Here is a 19,657-nt window from a genome sequence, read left to right as displayed (position 1 = left end):
CTGATGACAACAAAGCACAGCTGAGAATAAACATAGCTGGTCATAAACCTGCAAATAATCCAATTAGAAACTTTGACCTTATGATGGCGCTAGATGAAAAGACAGTATCCCCAAAGTTACAGCTCACCCTAAAGGGGGCATGAGTGTGTGTACCAGATATCATGGCAATCCATCCAGTAGTTAATATATTTCACTAAATAACACAAATGTCCAACTCGTGGTAGTACTAAAGGAAATGACTCCAAAGTCATGATGATTCATTGTCGGGTTCATGCATACCTGTACCAAGTGTCCTGGCAACCATTAGTTGTCGAGATATGTTTAATAGGTGAAAAAATCAACAGTTGAACATCTTCACTTATACTGTACACATCTGAATTCATAGTAGGGCTGGGCGATATGGACAAAATCAAATCTCAGGATATTTTTGACCAAATACCTCCATCTCAATATTGACAGTATTGGCGCTTTCACAAAATATGTACACAATGAGATTTTTGATCAATAATTATCAGTAATGTGGACATGATGAGTCAGAGGGTGAAGTTAAATAATGGAACAGCTAGAACAGTCTGGTAAGTTCAAAAAATGAAATAACTTTACTGTAATGAAGCCTTTAAAACCTGGAACAGACAACACTTATGTCATATCACGATATTACAATATACAATATCTAAGACTATATATGGTCTCGTCAATATATCGATATATCACCCAGCCCTAATTCATAACAAAGCATCAGACCTGGTGCTTTATTTAATTCATAATGTTTCAGTATCGTTCACACATTCAAAGTATCTTTAGACCTTATAACTGTACTAAAAGTGTGAAAACAGAGCCTCAAATGCATAAAACACAGTACTTATTAAGATACTAAAACAATCAACTTTATACCTGCCATGCTTTTCAATAGCTTGTGTTTCCAGCCTGTGTGAAAACTGCAAATCATCTACTCAATTGACCTCATGGGTTCTTGTGAGATATTTTTCATGTAAGTGTCAATAATTAACTTTTAACCTTAACTGTTTTGATAAATTACCTAAAATCAAAAACATACAGACATTCACTGGTTTCAGCTTCTCAAGTGTAAAAATAATTCTGTTTTTCTTAATTGTTTAGTTGGCTATCTATCTTTGGCTTGTTAGTTGGGAAGAAAAAGGCTCTGGGAACATTTTCACTACGTTTTGACATGGTACAATCAAATAACCAAAAGAGAAAACACCAGATGAATCAATAATGAAGATCATTTTTAATTGCAACCCTGGATGTTAACTCTTTGGTCCAAGTGAACTGTTAAGGCAAAGGCACCTCCTCATATGTAATCTGCACATATGGAGGCTTCATCGGCAGATGCCAGTACTCAAAGTTATAGTAAAGGTAGAAGCTCTTTTCCATCGTAACCTTTTTATAAGCCTCCAACAGACTGATGGCAAAGTCTATAATTGACTGGTGTGGTCTGAATGTGTGGTAAAAGTTGCGGATGTCCATCGCCAGATTCTTCAACGCAGGCTGTCCAAATATGGCGCTGTCATTGCCGAGGTAGGTGGGCTCTCCGCTGTACAGGTAGATCTTCGTGTAGTTGGTTTGCGATCGGCTGGACAGTTCAGCTCCCAACTCAGTGAGTTTCTTGTATGTGCGGTGGACAAACTGGGAGCAATCATAAGACTCAAACCACACCGTAGCATTAGGACTGGGGTCAGAAAGCACTGTCCATGTCTCATAGTAGATCCCAGTCTCATTGTCATCCTGGATCCACTGGGACAAGTAATTGAACTGGCCCCCTGGATAAAGAAAGAAAGAAAGAAGAAAAATGATCATTTGGAAGGTGTAAATGTAATTTTTCTAACAAAGTCAAACTGGTTTCCAGAGAAAGTGAGTCTATAAAAATAGTCATGGTCACGGAGTGGCTATTTTCTAGATCTAACTCATTTATTTCATGGTCATGGGAGGTGTTGGAGCACTTCCCAGAATGCAATGGGCAAAAAAGGCAAGGAAAACAGGTTAGTGCATGTCACACCACCTGAGCTGCATATCGTTGGGTGGTGGAAGGAAACCAGAAGAAACATAGGCACCTCCTTTATGCTGTAAGACCACATAACTACTGTGTCTTTGACTTTACTCTATCCAGTCATTACTACAGAAGACAAAACTCTTTAAAATGGGTCAAAAACATACCATTTCATATTTTAAAAAGTCAGTTCTTAAGACACTTTGGCACTGCAGTTTTTAGAAAATGTTACTCAAATACGAATGAATTGTGCATTTCTTTTGGGACTAGTTTCAGTCGTGGTTTAATACACGTTTTGGTTCTCCAATGAGTGTGAGTAGTGTGTGTTTAATCTTTTTTGGACAATAATGGAGCTCTATGGCAGACAGGGGAAAAAAATGGAATATTGCCTTTTTCTCATAGATTTCTGGACAGATATTCATATTTCCTCTTGTCCTCTATGAGCGAAGACACAAGATTACACATGTGAAGTCTTACCACTGATTTCTCCTATTTTCTCCAACGTGCCATTTTGTGACCAGTGTAAGTCATCGATGCCTTCAAAGAAGCAGGCGGCTCCCTGGTTGCACCAGAAAGGTGGGTACACATCTGGTCTGATGTGAGGGAAGGTGCAGTTACCCAGCTGAAAGAGCTCGTACCACTCTATGGTGTAGTTGGTCCCCATCTCAGAACTGCTGAACCCAATAGCATCATGCATGATATGCTGCGAACCAAGAGGACACATTTTATTGCTTGTCATGGATGTGTTTTATGTGCGTGTGTGTGTGTAGGGGGGGGGGGGGGGGGGGGAGTGTGCTCCTGTGTTTCTATAAATAAAGTTGCACAGCTGCACTTCCATTTTAACAGTACAACCACATTAGATTAAATTGTCACATATCACATGTTTTACCATCTGCAGAAACACATTACATAAATGATTTCACAATTACATTCATCGAATAATACACTTTACAACCAATATTTCTGCTAATGTTTTCTAAGAAACAAAATGTTGCTGTCCTTTTTTAAATATAATTATTTCCACTGACAGCATCTGTTATAATTTATGATGAGTGATAAACAGAACAGGATCGTGATGCAATCCTGACTCTAACCTTGATGTCTTTGTGCATGTTTCACTGCTAAAACAGAGGGATTTATGTACTTACAAACTTCCCCAGCAAATCTCCATACTTGAATTCCCACACAGGAGTTTGCAGTCGATAAACTGATATTACATCCCACTCCCTCATTTCGGGAATCTGTCCATCCCGGTCACCGGTGGGGCAGAACGGGTAGAGAGCTTTACAGTATGGGTCCACATCAGGGCGATAATCATAACGTCTGTTGATGACAAAGAGCAAGTCAGCACCAAAGAAGGTTTATACCACTACACTAGGTTTTTCTGAAGCATGGCTAGACACTATTATGTTATTCAGTCCAAAAACTGACAAAATGCTAGCTTGTGAAACAGACAAAAGGGTTTTATAAATCTGAACAACTGTGTTAATTTATAAAACCCTTTGTATGTGAGTAAGTTTCCTAAAAAAAGAGAGCCTGAAAAAGCCACTTGTTTAATATTGATATCCATTATCTAAAAACTGTCATAAATCAGGCATGTCCAAACTATTCCATAGAGGGCCGTGTGCCTGCAGGTTTTTGTTCCAACCAATCAAGAGTGCACAAGATTCAACCAATCAACTGCCTGAAGTTTTGTTTTGTTTTGTGTTTTTGCCTTTATTTTACAGAGGATGGCATAGAAGCCGATAGGAACCGGGGGAGAGAGAAGGGAATGACCTGGAGCAAAGGTCCCTTGCTGGAATTGAACCAAGGACGCTGCCATTATGTGGCATGCGCAGTAACCACTCAATTACAGAAGCACTCTGAGATCACTTTATTAAATTAGTCAAGCCTGGTGTGCTCCTGCTTGGGTGGAATGAAAACCTGCAGCCACATGGAGCTTTAAGAAATATAGTTTGGACACCTTTGTCATAAATATAAAAAGATAAAGAAATCCCAACCATCCACAAGAAGAAAACCCTTCCAATTTACATTTTGTCAACTTGGAAGAAAGATCAATGATATCTGTCTGTAACCATTGTCCTTTTTTAATCCTGTTTAGAAGTTTATGTTTGTGTCACATCATTTTTGCAAGTATATTACAAATACCCCTCAAAGGATGAATCAAATTAATTGATATCATTACGTAAACAACATTCACTATCTGCATCCTAACACAGTAGTATTGTTGCACGAAATACTTGTCAGCATCTTCTAAATTGAATTGCATTTTCTCACTACTCAGAGTGCAAAGGTTCCAGAGTCACGTGAACGCACCACGCATGTCTCTACAAGTTGACTAGTTGACTATTATCTCTAATTACTGAGTGTGGCAACAGTAGACTGTGGCAACACATGATTACCTCGTTGAGCCTTCTCCCCACATTATTCATAGACATGTCTAGTTCGGGGAAAAGTTAACTCTAAAACAGACCTAAAGCGAGTTTAAACTGGGTTAGTTTGACGCAGACAGAAGTGAGTGAGATTCAGTGAGTACCTGTAGGGAACCGGCCACTGCTGCCGCCTGAACTGAGCCCCGACATGAAGAACCAGGAGCAGGTTTAACCACAGGAACGCCTCGGTGCGAGACATCATGTCAGACGGACAGCTTTCTCATTATTCTTCTACCCTCCGAAGAGCTGACTTCCTCATTATTGATCACATGACGGTTTTGTTGATGAAACAAGAGCGCATGACGAATGTAGCATTCAGGTGCTGTCAGAATAATCGGGAAAGTGAGTACCGGAGTTGGAAAATGAACGTGAACGCCCCCTCAAGTCGGAACAATAAATCAGAGAATCGCAGATTTTTTTTAAATTAATAAACATAATTTACATGTAGTCTATATTACATGTACAAACTGGTCTAAATAATATAACAGTCGGCCAAAAGATGACTTCATGTAGCCTACGCAAAAACATAGCAAAGGATGGGAGAAACTTTTTTTTACTAGCCTAATTCAGATATTGCCTATAATTTTTTTACTCACGTGTAATTTGTAATATGGTATTAGGTTGTAAGTGGTAGCTGCTCTGTAGGTAGAACGACCTTGATTAGTTAAAAAAAGAAGAAGTTATTTATCAGCATAGACCGCCATAACAACTCCGGTAAAGTAACATTTTAGTGTTTTTAGGGTGGTGCAGCAACAAATCTGGGACAAAATTTCAATACATCATCTTTGTAGCGTCCATGGTGTTTCAACATCACGAATTAAAAAGCTCATGAACACATAGTTACTTCTCCCATGTGATCCCAACTCCGATGAGCACGTGAACGTCCTCCTGTCCAAAATTAAGTGACTAAACTGTTCGGGAATAAATGAACTAATGAATGAATGAATAAACAGATATTCTAAATTATACGAAGAATACAAACATATCTTTCTATTTCGACAACCAAAAAGCAATGAAATACAGTCTTTGTCATATTGAAATAATCAGCCTATCCAATAGGCTACAATCTACATTAACTTCATTCTCACTTTGTGAGATGTAAACAGTAGATTCATAGAAACAAAATTTAGATGTTTGATCCTACACCGTTTAAGTCACAATTACTGTTTTTTCTCATTTTAAATTGTGTTTTATATGTTAATCTGTTTTTATTGAGTGGGAATTTGCAGGTTAGCTTTTGAAACTGTTGATTAAATTATTTGATATTGACATTTATTTCACTCTCCATTCATGCAAATCGAATGCCCAAAAGATACACACCCTCTAACTTATCAGAAAATAACCAGAACTGTAGTTGGACATATTTACATGAGTAGACACTGTTATGTATGAGTAACATTTAAAGGTGTTTTTTTTTTCATAAGCGTCCAAATCCGTAAAATAATAATGTTATTAGAATTTAAAGCCATAGGCCTACTAATGAATTGTATTAACAGTTAACATTGTAAATATTCATGACAACTAGTTTTTTTAAGAGAGCGGGTTTTAAACCTTTTTTGCATAATTTAATCTAAATATTTATCAATTGACAAGAATATATCCATTTTAGACCTACTCTCCAGAGGAAGCAAGAAAGTGGACATTTTTGTGAGTTACTGTTTTAAGGTCAGGAATCCAATAAGGAAAAATGAGAGTCAATACAGATGAATAATTGAATAATAAGAATATAAGAATGATTATTGCTTTGAAATAACTGTACTTGTGTGTTAAACTGGAGAGAAATATGACATTGAAATTCAGAGTTGGTCCTCCAGATGTTTTCTTGTAGCAGTGGAGGCAGCAGTAATCAGGTCTGTGCACAAGAGGGCGGTAATGCACAGAGGAGCTTCAACACAAAGTACCATCTGTTATTCAGAAGAAGAAGAAGAATCTGTCAGACAGTCCGCCATGCTCACCCTGCTGCACCACTGTGGACGCAACTTGCTGACATTCAGCACGATCCAGGCAGTGAATAAAAGTTATTACAGCTCACAGATGGCTAAACGCGTGGCTGTGGTGCTGGCGGGATGCGGAGTTTATGACGGCACTGAGATCCATGAGGCCTCCGCTGTCCTGGTCCACCTCAGCAGAGGAGGTGCAAGTGTAAGTTCGAGACAGTTTGATCTGAAAGTATTCATACAGGATATGTGTGTCATAGGGGTATGTGTGTGCACTCGACACTGCTCAGAGCACAATGTAGGCTACATTAGGACAAAGGAAGACTGATAAAAATGTAGGATCCAGCCAGATGCCCCTAAATATCTGTAGTTTTGTAAATTTGAGTTATTGAGAAAACTTCTTGATCTGTTGGTATACTTAGGTATATTTTCATTAAAATATCCATATATGATGAAGTAGGCTACACACACACACACACACACACACACACACACACACACACACACACACACACACACACACACACACACACACACACGCACAAAACAGAACACTCAGAAATATAATGAATAAAAAGTTTCTGATTGTAGCCAGACTTAATAAAACAAGAAGACACGGTGATAAGTTATGACATTGTAATTGAGATTGCCGTTTAAAAAATGAAGCAAAGGTCTGATTGGTGATTCTGAGCCTTATAAATTTTCCCTTAAAAAATACTTTCGTTAAATAGGCTAACAAGGAAATACCACAAATTTTGCAAAATAAGCATAAATTGAAGAATGGGACTCGGATCTATATTGCTGAAATAAGTAGTTGATTATTTAATTAAACATTTCACAACAATTATGTTAGTTTATTATCATTTAAGTCATTTGCCAGCAAGTCTGAGCATTTGCAGCTTGTATTATTATAAATATGAAATATTTGTGATTTGGACTCACAAAGCATACTATTTTTCAAAATGGACTCTAGGGACTTGTGATGTGCATTTTTCTATGTTTTTTAAAATCATTTTAAGCCAGTCCTCACCTTTACCACTCTACTCCACAGGTAAACATGTTTGCCCCCAACATTGACCAGATGCATGTGGTGGATCACCTGAAAGGCTCACCATCTGAGGAGAAGAGAAACGTGTTAGTGGAGAGTGCCAGGCTGGCCCGTGGAAACATCCAGGACCTGTCTAAACTCAGCGTCACAGAACATGACGCTATCATATTCCCAGGTTCAGTTCAGTCATAACAACACGGCAGCCTGCTTTCTTACCACAAAGATCTCATTCTGTTGTGTGGTTACATGCTTCATCAATTCAGTCTAAATACACTAAAAAGAAAAGTTCTTTAGGGTGGAGATGATTTTCAAATACTGTGAATGATCTCAGCCTTTGATCTGATTGCTTCTGGGTTTATTTTCCCTTTTAAACACACCAATGTTTAGTTAGTTATTCTTTAAATTCGTTTTTTCGTTGTTTTTTAGGTGGTTTCGGGGCAGCGAAGAACCTTTGTACGTGGGCAGTGCAGGGGAAGGACTGCTCTGTTAACGCTGAGGTCCAGACTGTGATGCAGGCGTTCCATGGCGCAGGCAAACCCATCGGCCTCTGCTGCATCTCACCTGTGCTGGCCGCCAAGGTGTTCCCAGGGTGCGAGGTCACCGTCGGCATCGAGAAGGATGACAAGTGAGTCTGACTCGCTTGAGCACACCATGCTTCATTTTAAAGGATTGTTCCAGTTTACTGCATCCCGGGTCTTTGACAATTTCTGCTTTTAGTCTTGCTCTCATCAAATTATTTGTTGTAATTTGGGAACACGATAACATCACTAAAAAAAGCCTGACTAGGAAAAAAAGAGCAGTCAGATGATCATCCAGGATTTAAACAAACTTCTACTTTAGTCAAATTTATTCGGGGGAGTAAATTATGACAAATGTTAAAATTATTACCCAAAACAGTTTTTTCTAAACATCCATCACAGTTTACACAGTCACTTCATATTTGCCATATTTGTGCATGCAGTTTTTCTCGATTACTGTAATTTTTTGCATGCTCATTTTAGTTTTACTTCCCAAATAGAGCCGTTTAGTCAGATCATCTGAGGGCTTGTGTTTTTTGCACTGTTGGACTTTTTTGTAAGCAACGTTGCCATGTTCTTGGATTTCAGAAATCACTACATCCTTACAACAGAAATGATATCCAAAGCTCCAAAAATGAGACCCAAGTTAATAATAATAATAATAATATTAATAATAATAATGATAAATTCCCCTTTAAGTGTTTACAGTGGTAGAAATCCACCTTCAAGCAGTTGAACATTATGTGTCGCTTCTTTTTTGTCTTTTCCTCAGGTACCCGAACACTACTGACACCGCAGCGGCCATCAACCAGCTGGGGTGCAAGCATGTGAGTAAAAGTGTCAGCGAGAGCCTCGTGGACGGGAAGAACAAGCTGGTTACAACCAGTGCCTTCATGTGCGAGGCGCCGATCCACGAGATATTCGACGGAATCGGTGCGATGGTGAAAGACGTGCTGAAGCTTGCCTGATTCTATAAATGCTCAAATGATAGTGGAAACAGAATGCAAAAAAAACAAAACAGTTTTAACTTCATGATAGATGCTAAACCAATATAAAAGAGATGATCAGAAGCACTTCCAGTTATAAAATATGCGTATTTTAAGTAGTCATGTCAAACCACATGGTCTGATTTTGCAGGTTTTTCTGTTATTTTGCAATAATCTCAGTTTAAATCACTGTTATGAGATTAGAAGTGTCCTTGGGTTTGTGAAAAAGCGCTATATAAATCATACTGTGATGCAGTGTATCAGTCTCATCATGTCAGTGTTGATGTAAATTTAGAAAATGAACAAATATGATTGTACAGGGTAACTGCAATAAAATAAGGAGAACGTCACTGTTTCAGGTCACTTTATTTCACACACATACTCCACAGGAGAAAAAGATTATCTTAAATATATACATTATGTTTATTTCATTCATATTTTACATTGGCTTCATAATATACTTTATAATCACAAAATCGTGCTGTACAGCTGCTCATGTGGCTCACTTGTCATTCTCAGATATGAACCTAAGGAGGAACACCCACTCTCTCTCTCAATGTTTCCTATCACATCTATCACCCCCTCCACCCCCTCTGAGCACAGCACTGTGGAGGCATTTACAATAAACTTCTCCACCAGGTCTTCATGACTCAGTGGCCTCCTCCAGTGACCGTAAAAGTTATCACACCTGGCTGTGTAACTCTGCCCCTGATCGGTCTCTATCTCAACCTCACAATACATCTTGTCAAAGCTGGGCTGGTTATCCCTTGGTGTCTCCACCTTGACTTTGGACAGGAGCTCCCTCAGAGTGAGCCGGCTAATTTGATCTTCACTGAATGAAGCCACTGTTACTTTGTCATCCAACAGGGCAGAGCAGGCATTGAACTGAAACGAGTGCCGGGCCTGGTGCTCTGTGGCAGGTAGGGGACAGTCAACGTACTTGGATGGAGGTACTCGAAGTGTGACGCGCCTGATGTGGCTCAGATCAAAGTTGCCTGCTGTGTTTTCAAACTTTGCACGGGCAGCGAGAGCAGCGTCCACAACCCAGTGCATCCCCAAATGAGCAGGAATGCGCTTGAAGGCAATGTCCTGATCTTCCAGAATCCATTTAAAGCCACCAGCACCAGAATAAGCCATTGCTGAAGGGCTGTAGTCATTGTAGTAAACCCCAAAACCACATTCCATATCCAGTATTGCTGAATTCCCCTCCAATCCCATCTGGGCCAGCTGAGCGGCCTCCAGGCCTCTCCGAGTAGCATTTCCTATGTGGAGAGGTTTGGTTTGTGTGGCAGCGTTGGCCAAAGGAGCCCCAGCAGAAGAGGCTGCGATAGCCAAAGCATGACTGCACTGTGCTGGGGACAGACCGAGAAGCTTAGCTGAGGCCGCAGCGCTGCCCATCACACCCACAACACTGGGAGGGTGGAATCTGGCAGTGTTGAGAAAGAGGAAGAAAGATGACATTAGGTTCTGTTCAGATTAGGGTTTGATTAGAGTTTGAATTAGATTAGTTAATCAGGGAACTATTTGATACTTGATTAATCCTTAAAGTCATTTTTTAAACATAAGCACCAAACATTCTCTTTGGGCTTAAAAGAAACTGCAATCAGCATTCTCAGTATTTTCTGTGACCAGTTTTAACAAAACCTCAAAAAAAAAAAAAAACTATCAGCATGAGTAGACACCACTAGATGTAGGTGTTGCTCTTATTATAATGAAATCAGTGAATCAGTTATTCAACTCTGACATTTTTCCAGTTTCATTAAGTTTAACTTGTCCCAGAACTCACCTTTTAGGGATATTGTAGGCCTCCCTGGAGAACCTCATGAGTCTGCCCTGCACCTCGATGCCAATGTTAAAGGCCAGCAGCAGGTCTAGACCGGACGGCTGGCTGGGCAGTGTCTCTGCCAGGGCCAGCAGTGCAGGTAGCACAGCACCTGAAGGGTGAGTAGCCGGGTGCCAAGTGTCATCAAAGTCCATGGAGTGAACCTAATATCACCAGACAATGTAACAGAACCAGTAATGAACACTTAAACCAGAGCTGTGCCATGTCATCTACTTATTATGTTTTTATTTGATTTTATTCATGACTTATTAATTAAACTTACTGCGATGCCATTAACAAAAGCAGCATAATGAGGAGGGAGAGATATTTCTGATCTGCCCCAGACGCTGCTCTTCTCCTCTGACTGAAACGACTGCAATCAGACAAATTAATATGAGAGTAAGCTTGGATAAAACTCTGAACTCAGTAGTGAAGTCAGTGAAGTGAAACAGACAGTAATGACAGACTAAAAAACAGACACAATTCAGAACAAACAGCATCATAAATGTGATATAAATTAATTCATCTACTAAGGAAGTACAGTAAGTAGATTAATAATATAAACATCTCTTAGAAAAGGATTAATTCATTACAAACACTGCACAAAAGACGTGGATACAATTACAAATATTCCCTATTCGTATTGAGAACTTCAGATGAGCCATTGCAGCAACAGTATATGCAATCCTATTTTGAATTACTTCAAAATTAAATGGTTGTTATATTATTTCCTCACATACTGTCATGGTTTACTGTACCTGGCTGTACTTGAGAGCCTTGTTGAAGACAGCTGTCCTGGTTCCTAACAGCCCAACACCCAGGGTGTCCAGCATCATCCTTTTGCTCCTGTTAATCACACCATCTGTCAGCTGAGTGGCGCTGAGGGCATGGATAGCAGCTCCAAAGCTCTCTGTAATACCCTGGAAAGGTGAAAACAGGGGTCAGTCAGTCTCAAAGCGAAGAGCAAACCTGCCCAGAGAGACTACAGTTGTTAAGGATCTAGACGTTTTAATATGTTGCATCTATTTGTCTTTAAACCCAAAAGTTGTTTAAATCTAATCTCATATGAAAGGCAGAGAATGTGACTATGGAAGAAAACAGCAGTACCTTGCGTAGCATTGCTGTCGGTGAAAATGTCTTCAAATGACAAAGCATGCAAGTACAGCCGCCTTTTATATGCAATTACACTGTCCAAATTTCCAAAGTGGCAAAAGCTGACCCCGATGAGAAGTAGGAACTTTCACAATGACTTCATGTCCTCTTTGATTCATTTTTCCACAATTGTGACTATATTGACCAATCTACTACATCGCTTGCTTTTTCCTAATTTTCATCACAAATACTTCAGCTTGAGGGTTACATGCAGCTTTAGATATTAAAGAACTTCTCATGGTTGTGTAATATTATGAGAATACAATTACACAAATGTTAGAATCCTAGATTTTTATTTTATTTATATTTTTATTTAATTGTCTATCTTTTTAATATTAGTAAATGTCTTATTTGTTGTGCACTTAAATGTTTACTTTTTAGTGTTAGGAAATGTCTTATTCTCTTATTTGTTGTGCCTGTGCACTTTATCTGTTTCACCGTGGGATAGTGAGAAACGTCTTCTCGATTCCTTTGTATGTCTGGTACATGTGAAGAAATTGACATTAAAGCTGACTTTGACTTTGACTTTGAGGAGACTTTATGGTTAAAAAAACAGCTGGCAAAGCGAATGTCCACTGTCATTTGTGAACAGTTTCATTTTGAGATGGCAGACTGGAACGTCTGCTGTGGGAAGAACAGGGAAATAACACAAACACATGACCGAAGGAGCTGTTACCACACCACTGGGAAAGTATTGATCATCAGCAACTGTGACCTCGGTTGTGGTTTTACTAAAAGTTCATGATGAATAATTGGTAAAGCCTTTGGATTAATTAAACACAGTTTGACCTAAATGCACAGCTGTTTATTAATAAATTCTGTCTTAAAACAACAATCAGGTGCACAAATAAATGTAGAAAGAGTTTTTCCTTGCTGTAATTATTCCTCCTGTTCAAACTATTAGAAAATCCCTTTCAAATGGCCTTTCAATATAAGTAATGGGGGACAAAATCCACAGTCCTTGTTCTTAGCAAAGATGTATTCAAAAGTTTATCTGAAGATAATATGAAGTTACAGTTACAGTCTTTTTACTAAAAAAAAGCCCTCATTGTGTCTTGACAGACAGTGGTTTCCTGTTTAGTTGCAACCAAAGTACAGTGACAAAAAAAGGGAGTTTGACTGCAAAGACTGTAACTCTAAAAGATATTGAGTGGAATTTGACTCAGTTGGGCCGATGAAGCTTCATATTAGTGTCAAATAAAATGAACTTTTAAATACATGCTGGATTTTGCCCCAAATCACTTACATGTAAAGTGCATTATGAAGGGATCTCTTAATGGTCAGAATAAACAGGAGGAATGATTACAGGAAGAAAAACATGGGTCAGTGTTCATTTGGGGACCTGATACGTTTTTTAAGACATACTTGAAAAATTGTGAACTCGTTCTTTAAGTCTTGAGAATGCAAATTCTTGCCAGTTCTCAACTTCTCCAAAGGGGTGTGTGTGTGTAAGATGCTGATTGCATTTCCATCAGTTACAATAGGTGTCACTCTTTGCATAGTTTCAAATCATTTTTTTGTTTTAAATTTAGGATACATTATGTAGTCCTATCTGATTAGAGCTGCAATTAGATTAGTCAATTAGGCAACTATTTGATATTTAATAAAAAGTGCCAAACATTCTTTGGCTCCAGCTTCTCAAATGTGAGGCTTTGCTGTTTTGTCTTATTTCTTGACTGTTGGTTGGATAAAACAAGCAATTTGTAGACGTCACCTTGGGCTTTAAAAGAAATTGCAATCAACATGTTTCACTATTTTCTGTCATTTTATAGACAAAAAATGTTAGTTGTAGTCAGAGCTTGCTGTGACCAGTTTTACTTTTCTTTTTACTACTTTCTATGAATACAAATAGTTCCTGCAAAAACATTGTTGACAGTGCGGTGTGTGGATTACCCAGAGATGTCTCAGCTGATTTTTTAAGCATTTGTCATTGCTGTGAGTAACGTACCCCAAACAAGTTATTCACTACCTCCTGTGTATGATGCTGGTTGCATTTCCATCAGATTTTCAGTGGGTGTCACTCTTTCCATATTTTCATACCATGTCTTTATTTTAAACTTGGGATATCTTACTGTCTGTATGTAATCCAGTGTGTTTGTAAAAATGAATTAAATTAAATGAATTAAATTCTCATCAAAGGATAGGTTACATTTCATGCTTAACTGAACAGGAAACAAATAACACTTAATCAAATGTTTGTGCTTGCTTTGAATGATGCTGGAAAAGTGACAACACGGATATGATCTCCTGCTCTCTCTCTCTCTCTCTCTCTCTCCTCTCTCTCTCTCTTCTCTTCTCTCTCTCTCTCTCTCTCTCTCTCTCTCTCTCTCTCTGTCTCTCTCTCTCTCTCTCTCTCTCTTTGCGTGTGCATGTTTTGTGTGTGCGTGTGATAGAGAGAGAGAGAGAGAGAGAGAGAGAGAGAGAGAGAGAGAGAGAGATGCGCATGCACTCATACACGAGACCACCATAGCTCACTTTAGACAGGACAGTCATGTAATAGTTAAATGTTAATTTAGTAGTCGACCCGCCATCACGCACGCGCACTCACGCACGTGGTGAGCCCAGGCTCATAAACAAGCCGCTGCCACTTAGTTGCTCAGTGTTTCCACTGATCCCACATTATTGCAGCGGCTCAGAGAAGATGGCACTGGCCGACACAGAGCGCGCAGTGTCCAATTGCGGCGACTCGAGCTCCCCATTTTCAGAGATTATTGAGCTCAATGTCGGCGGACCAGGTCTATGTAACCAGACACAAAACTCTCATCGCCGTCCCAGACTCGCTACTGTGGAACATGTTCAACAAGAAGACACCCAAGGAGCTGGCGAGAGACAGCAAAGGGCGCTTCTTCCTGGACAGGGACGGCTTCTTATTCCGCTACATCCTAGATTATCTCCGGGACCTGAACATTGGTCCTCCCGGACTACTTCCCTGAGAAAAGTCGACTGCAGAGGGAGGCTGACTTTTTCCAGCTGCGGGACCTTGCAAAACGCCTCAGCCCCCGAATGAGTAAGGACAACTCAGTCAGTGAAGAGATCAGCCAGAGTGACACTGAGGAAGGTGCGCTGCAGTGCGGCTCCTCTGGCGCCATGGAGACTTTACGCACAGTGTCAGTCAGCGGGGCCATGCGCTCCCCCTCTCTTGACTCCAGGAAGTCGGGCTATATCACGATAGGATACCGCGGCTCGTACACCATTGGCAGAGACATCCAAACCGACGCCAAATTCAGAAGAGTGGCGCGAATCACGGTTTGCGGGAAGACGTCCCTGGCCAAAGAAGTGTTTGGGGACACACTAAACGAGAGCAGAGACCCGGACCGCCCACCTGAGAGATACCACATCTCGATACTATCTGAAGTATAATTTTCTAGAGCAAGCATTTGACAAGCTGACAGAGTCGGGCTTCCACATGGTGGCCTGCAGCTCCACAGGCACCTGTGCCTACACCAGCAATGATCCAAACGAAGACAAAATCTGGACAAGCTACACCGAATATGTCTTCTGCCGGGAATAACTCACAATAAACTAATAATGTAATGTTGGATGTAGACATCTGAAGATCTAGAGGGGGAATGTCTTCAAAAGTATTATTTTTGCTGTGTTGAATAGTATTTGTAAAGGGAGAGTGACTGCAAAATATTGCAGGATAGCCACATAACAGTAATGCCACTTTCCACAGAAACATAAAATACCCCCAAAACATATTCTAAAAATGATCTACACAAACAGTATTTTTCAGATTATGCAGTTTGATTGTTCAAAGTGAGCAGAGCATAGTTTGAGTTGACAGACTCATCAAAAGGTGGTGTGGAAAACACCATCGTCCCCATCTCATAGAAGTGCATGTCAATATTTCAGCCATATCCGACTCAGTGCTGTGTGAACTGAACGGCATCCAAGAACTGACGAGCAGCGATAGTATCAGTGTCATTGTAACTTCTAGGCTGCTTGATCACTGTTTGGCCCAGTTTTGTATAATCTAATAGGCACTCATAGCAGTTCTGTCACTGACATGATTGTAAGTGTATGTGCTTTGCTTGGTAGAGTTGTATTTGTTAAACCTGTCCAGATGAAATAAAAATCTTCTACCATGTTATTCTCAGCCCTTTGCCAATCATCATATCTTCTTAACTTCTGCACCGTCCTCATTGTGACAAAATCCTGGCATTCACCTGCCTCCAACCTTTTAAAAGCTTACTCAGCGGGGATCAAAGAGTCAGCCTCAAAGAGATGTGCTCTACCCGGGCACCTCAGCCCATCATGGCACAGAAGCTGCCAGCTCAACAACATCTGTCACAGTGTTTTAAACTAGAAGGACACATGGAAATGTATGTGGCAGCTATGTGTTGATGTGTTTGTACTTTTTCATTATGTTCACCGTTACACAAATCCTGACCATGAAGTTTTCTAGGCTCCGACTTCACTCTTTTATTCACTTCAAGGCCTTGCATCTATTTTCCTATCCAACGTCAGCCCCTGTTTATTAAATCACACAAGAAGTAAATATTGCGAGAGGATCCGTTTTGTCACACAAATTCAGCTGCAGGTCATGTGGATGCAAATAGTGCAGCTGTGCACACATGATGTCATTATTATTTCAAGTGTATATAATGAAAGGGTCCAGCTGCACACAAATTGGAGGGTTCACTCTGCAGGGACTGTGGGCATAAATGGAGAGTAGATTGGTGCACCTCTACTGTGAGAGCACAATTATTTGACAACTTTAGTGTATAACCAGAGTTAGATTATGTTTTTTCATTCAGAGCAGACATGAAATAATTGGCCTTATATTCATGGCAGGATTATACAACAATCAGTGCTCATAGTGCAGAGGCAGTGACATAACCTCTGTAGGGGTCTGGGGACATTCTCCCAAGGGGAACATCCTCGGGTTTCATGCACTAAAATAAATCAGTCAGGCTCAATTTGGCTTTAAAAAGTTGGAATATATGCTCTTTGGACAGGAACGAAAATTATGTTTGGGAGAGAGATTTCTTAAGGGGTTAGTGTGCACACATGAATGACTCAAAATGACTTGCAAACTAACGTTTTTGCTACTAAATAATGGACTTATTTAAATGTGAGGAGCAATTCGGCTTACTTTATTTGCACATTGGTAACAACTTGGTAGCACATAGATCCTGCTTTGACTGGGTCATTGCTTGAACAGGCCTCCGTGACAAGTTCATTTAAAATTGATTAACTATATCGATGGACTAGAAAAAGATCCAGTAAACTTTTATGTGCACATGTTTTGCACTACAACTTTATATTGATGTTTTCTTGCCAACTACTAGCTTAACTGCCTGATACTTAATCTTGAGTTAAGCTTGAAGATTTGGGAAAGCTTTATTTGAGGACCTAAAATGGCCCTATCATTTGTTTCAGTATTTCAACAAAGGTTAAACTTCATTGTTGATTTCCTTGAGCAGAGGACCACAAAAAAGGCAACAGATTACAGAGACAGACTGACCTGTGGCAGCCTATGCAGGTATACTACACATGATACAGCTGGGCGACACACCAAATAACTAGAAGCTGCTGTAACTGAGATAATAAAATAATTAATTAATTAATAGATGTTTTCTGCAAGATGATTCAAATGCATCCGGAGCTCTAGATGATTGCCAAGATATTGTCACACTCATATGTGTAAATGAATATTGCAGATTAGGAAGTACATTCGCAACCGGATGTCCATTTACTGTCAATAAATGTGTCATGTTCTTAAAAAAGAAGCAACCTACATTAAAAATAAATCAGTGTGAACACAAGAGGACATTACATGAAATGCGTCCAAACAATCCTATTTTCGATGGATTTTGCCTCTTGAGAACATGAAATCATGCCAAACCAAAGTGTAGCTACATCATCCCCAATACGCTCAAGAGCCACTAAATTTCCTTTATGTTTTTTTGTTGTTGTTGTTTTTTGTAAATGTAGACAGTGGTTGTTTGCCTCATTTGGTACAAATGGCAGGGAAACACCGTGTGTCATTCACCAGTCCGTCACAGGACTGCCTCAGATATTGGCCTACAGTCACCAACTCACACCCACATTTACACACAGCACAGTATGCAAGTGTCTCAAGCACTTGCATGTCTCTGGACTGTGGGAGGAAACCCCCTCGAACATGTGCAGCAAAGGCTGTCTTTCTTTCAGCTGTTGCAGCACATGCACATGCAATCCCATTGTGCACCTGTAGAAACTGATACATTTCTGCCAGTTCAGATCACACACGCCCACCCCACATGGAAGCTGCTTAGAGTCTCTGAATTAAATAAGGAATCACAAATTAGAGTCCAATAAGACTGGTCTTTAGTGTAATTTAAAAAAATATATCTAAATTTGGGCAATGACTCATTCATTTAAACTGCTTCAGTGTTGCAGGAATGTGATTGGTGATTAGTCAAGACATCTGGCTGTAAATGTATCATTCTGACTGTACATCTGTTTTTCTATGGTCAGCATCTGTGTTGGCTGTTTGACATTAACACGAGAAAGATAGAGAGCAAACCTTTCTTGGAGATAGAATTAAATCTTAATCAATCCTCTTGTTCAGACATGCTGTTTGAAAACAGTTCAGTAATGACAGTACAGTAAGATTCAGCTTGATACTGAATACCAAGTGTATTGTTTTTATCAGAAAATTAAAAAAAAACAAAAAAACAACCCCAGACATATACATAGTATATATGAATTGATGATATATGAATAATGGATATATTATTGACAGTTACAGTTACTGGACATTCTTATGACAGTGTTACCTTTAATAAATGGGTTGTCAGGTTCTTCAGTGTGAGTGATGATGAGATAACAGAACAGAAGAAAAGGTGCTGTAAGACAAAGTGACAAGAGGAAAACAGGAAGCACGAGGGACAAATTACATTAAATTATCACCATTTTGCTGTTATTTCTTCTCTCATATGTTTATCTCTATTTGTCCATCTGTTTATTTTTCTTTTACCCCTCTAATGTGTGCATGCTCCATGCCTAGCGCCCTGACATGAACTTCAGCAGATCAGGACTGTATAAACTCCACACATGAGTCCAGGATGCTTTTGCTGAGGGCTAACGTTGGCACAGTGTTGATTTTATGTTAGCAACTAAGTGAGAAAGGGCAGTTAGTCCAGAAGCACTGTTCAGCTGCTTACCTTTTCTTAGGTTAAACGTTATCTGAGAAACAAAAAACAAACAAAAAGAGAACAAATAAAACAGGTAACCGTGACACAGTGTAAGCACTCAACAATACACACTCTCTCTCTCTCTCTCTCTCTCTCTCTCTCTACTCTCTGCTCTCATATTAGAGATGACTAAGCAACACACTCACACCAAAACGATGTGCATAACATGATGCAAAGCCTTGAAATGAAGCAACAAAGTACTAATTTTCCCAACACATTGACAGTGTCTTGCAGAAGCTATAGGCAATATAAAGCTGCCTTCAGTTACACTACACTCTGGTTTGCATCATTAAACTTGCAGCCATGTCAGCTGTCCATCATAGTTAAAGAAGAGGAGAGAAAAATGAGCTTTAGGGGAGATGGTTAACAGGAGCTAACTTTAGTGTTAAAGCAGTGGAAAAATCAACCCTTTCTGATGTGCGTACTCTGTTCGTGATTGGTCAGCTCCCAGAGGCTACGTAATCAAACAGTAGTAGTAGGATTTCACTCTTTCTCACTTCTCAAATACATCTGTACATGTTTGAGCCTGTATTAAATCTGAAGTATGGGACTGGACAACACGAACAACAC

General features: G+C 39.7%; 4 protein-coding genes across 4 annotated transcripts; 2 read left to right on the top strand and 2 right to left on the bottom strand.

Annotated features, from left to right (window-relative positions):
- Nucleotides 1–308: 308 nt before the first annotated feature.
- Nucleotides 309–4,685, bottom strand: cln5 (CLN5 intracellular trafficking protein). The gene is made up of 4 exons (XM_062431568.1): nucleotides 4,545–4,685; nucleotides 3,157–3,331; nucleotides 2,486–2,711; nucleotides 309–1,781 (listed from the first exon to the last, which is right to left on the bottom strand). Exons 1-4 carry the CDS (start codon nucleotides 4,640–4,642, stop codon nucleotides 1,294–1,296), a joined length of 987 nt encoding a protein of 328 aa, XP_062287552.1. The 5' UTR covers nucleotides 4,643–4,685; the 3' UTR covers nucleotides 309–1,293.
- A 1,674-nt stretch (nucleotides 4,686–6,359) lies between these two features.
- On the top strand, nucleotides 6,360–9,279 carry zgc:162944 (uncharacterized protein LOC569993 homolog). The gene is made up of 4 exons (XM_062431569.1): nucleotides 6,360–6,582; nucleotides 7,429–7,600; nucleotides 7,852–8,050; nucleotides 8,716–9,279. The coding sequence occupies exons 1-4, from the start codon at nucleotides 6,388–6,390 to the stop codon at nucleotides 8,909–8,911; spliced, it is 762 nt and encodes a 253-aa protein (XP_062287553.1). The 5' UTR covers nucleotides 6,360–6,387; the 3' UTR covers nucleotides 8,912–9,279.
- Nucleotides 9,280–9,397: 118 nt separating this feature from the next.
- On the bottom strand, nucleotides 9,398–11,870 carry acod1 (aconitate decarboxylase 1). The gene is made up of 5 exons (XM_062432272.1): nucleotides 11,859–11,870; nucleotides 11,510–11,671; nucleotides 11,035–11,124; nucleotides 10,716–10,915; nucleotides 9,398–10,355 (listed from the first exon to the last, which is right to left on the bottom strand). Exons 1-5 carry the CDS (start codon nucleotides 11,868–11,870, stop codon nucleotides 9,398–9,400), a joined length of 1,422 nt encoding a protein of 473 aa, XP_062288256.1.
- A 2,674-nt stretch (nucleotides 11,871–14,544) lies between these two features.
- LOC133992810 (BTB/POZ domain-containing protein KCTD12-like) lies at nucleotides 14,545–15,414 on the top strand. The gene is given in 4 exon segments (XM_062431564.1): nucleotides 14,545–14,634; nucleotides 14,636–14,809; nucleotides 14,811–15,236; nucleotides 15,238–15,414. Coding segments are annotated over 4 exon segments (867 nt in total).
- The last annotated feature ends 4,243 nt before the right edge of the window (nucleotides 15,415–19,657 follow it).

This window comes from Scomber scombrus, chromosome 13, assembly GCF_963691925.1.
Source record: "Scomber scombrus chromosome 13, fScoSco1.1, whole genome shotgun sequence".
In the NCBI taxonomy this organism is placed as follows: Eukaryota; Metazoa; Chordata; class Actinopteri; order Scombriformes; family Scombridae; genus Scomber; species Scomber scombrus.
The sequence above is the reverse complement of the archived record's forward strand: the minus strand, read 5'-3'. Positions and strand labels throughout refer to the sequence as shown.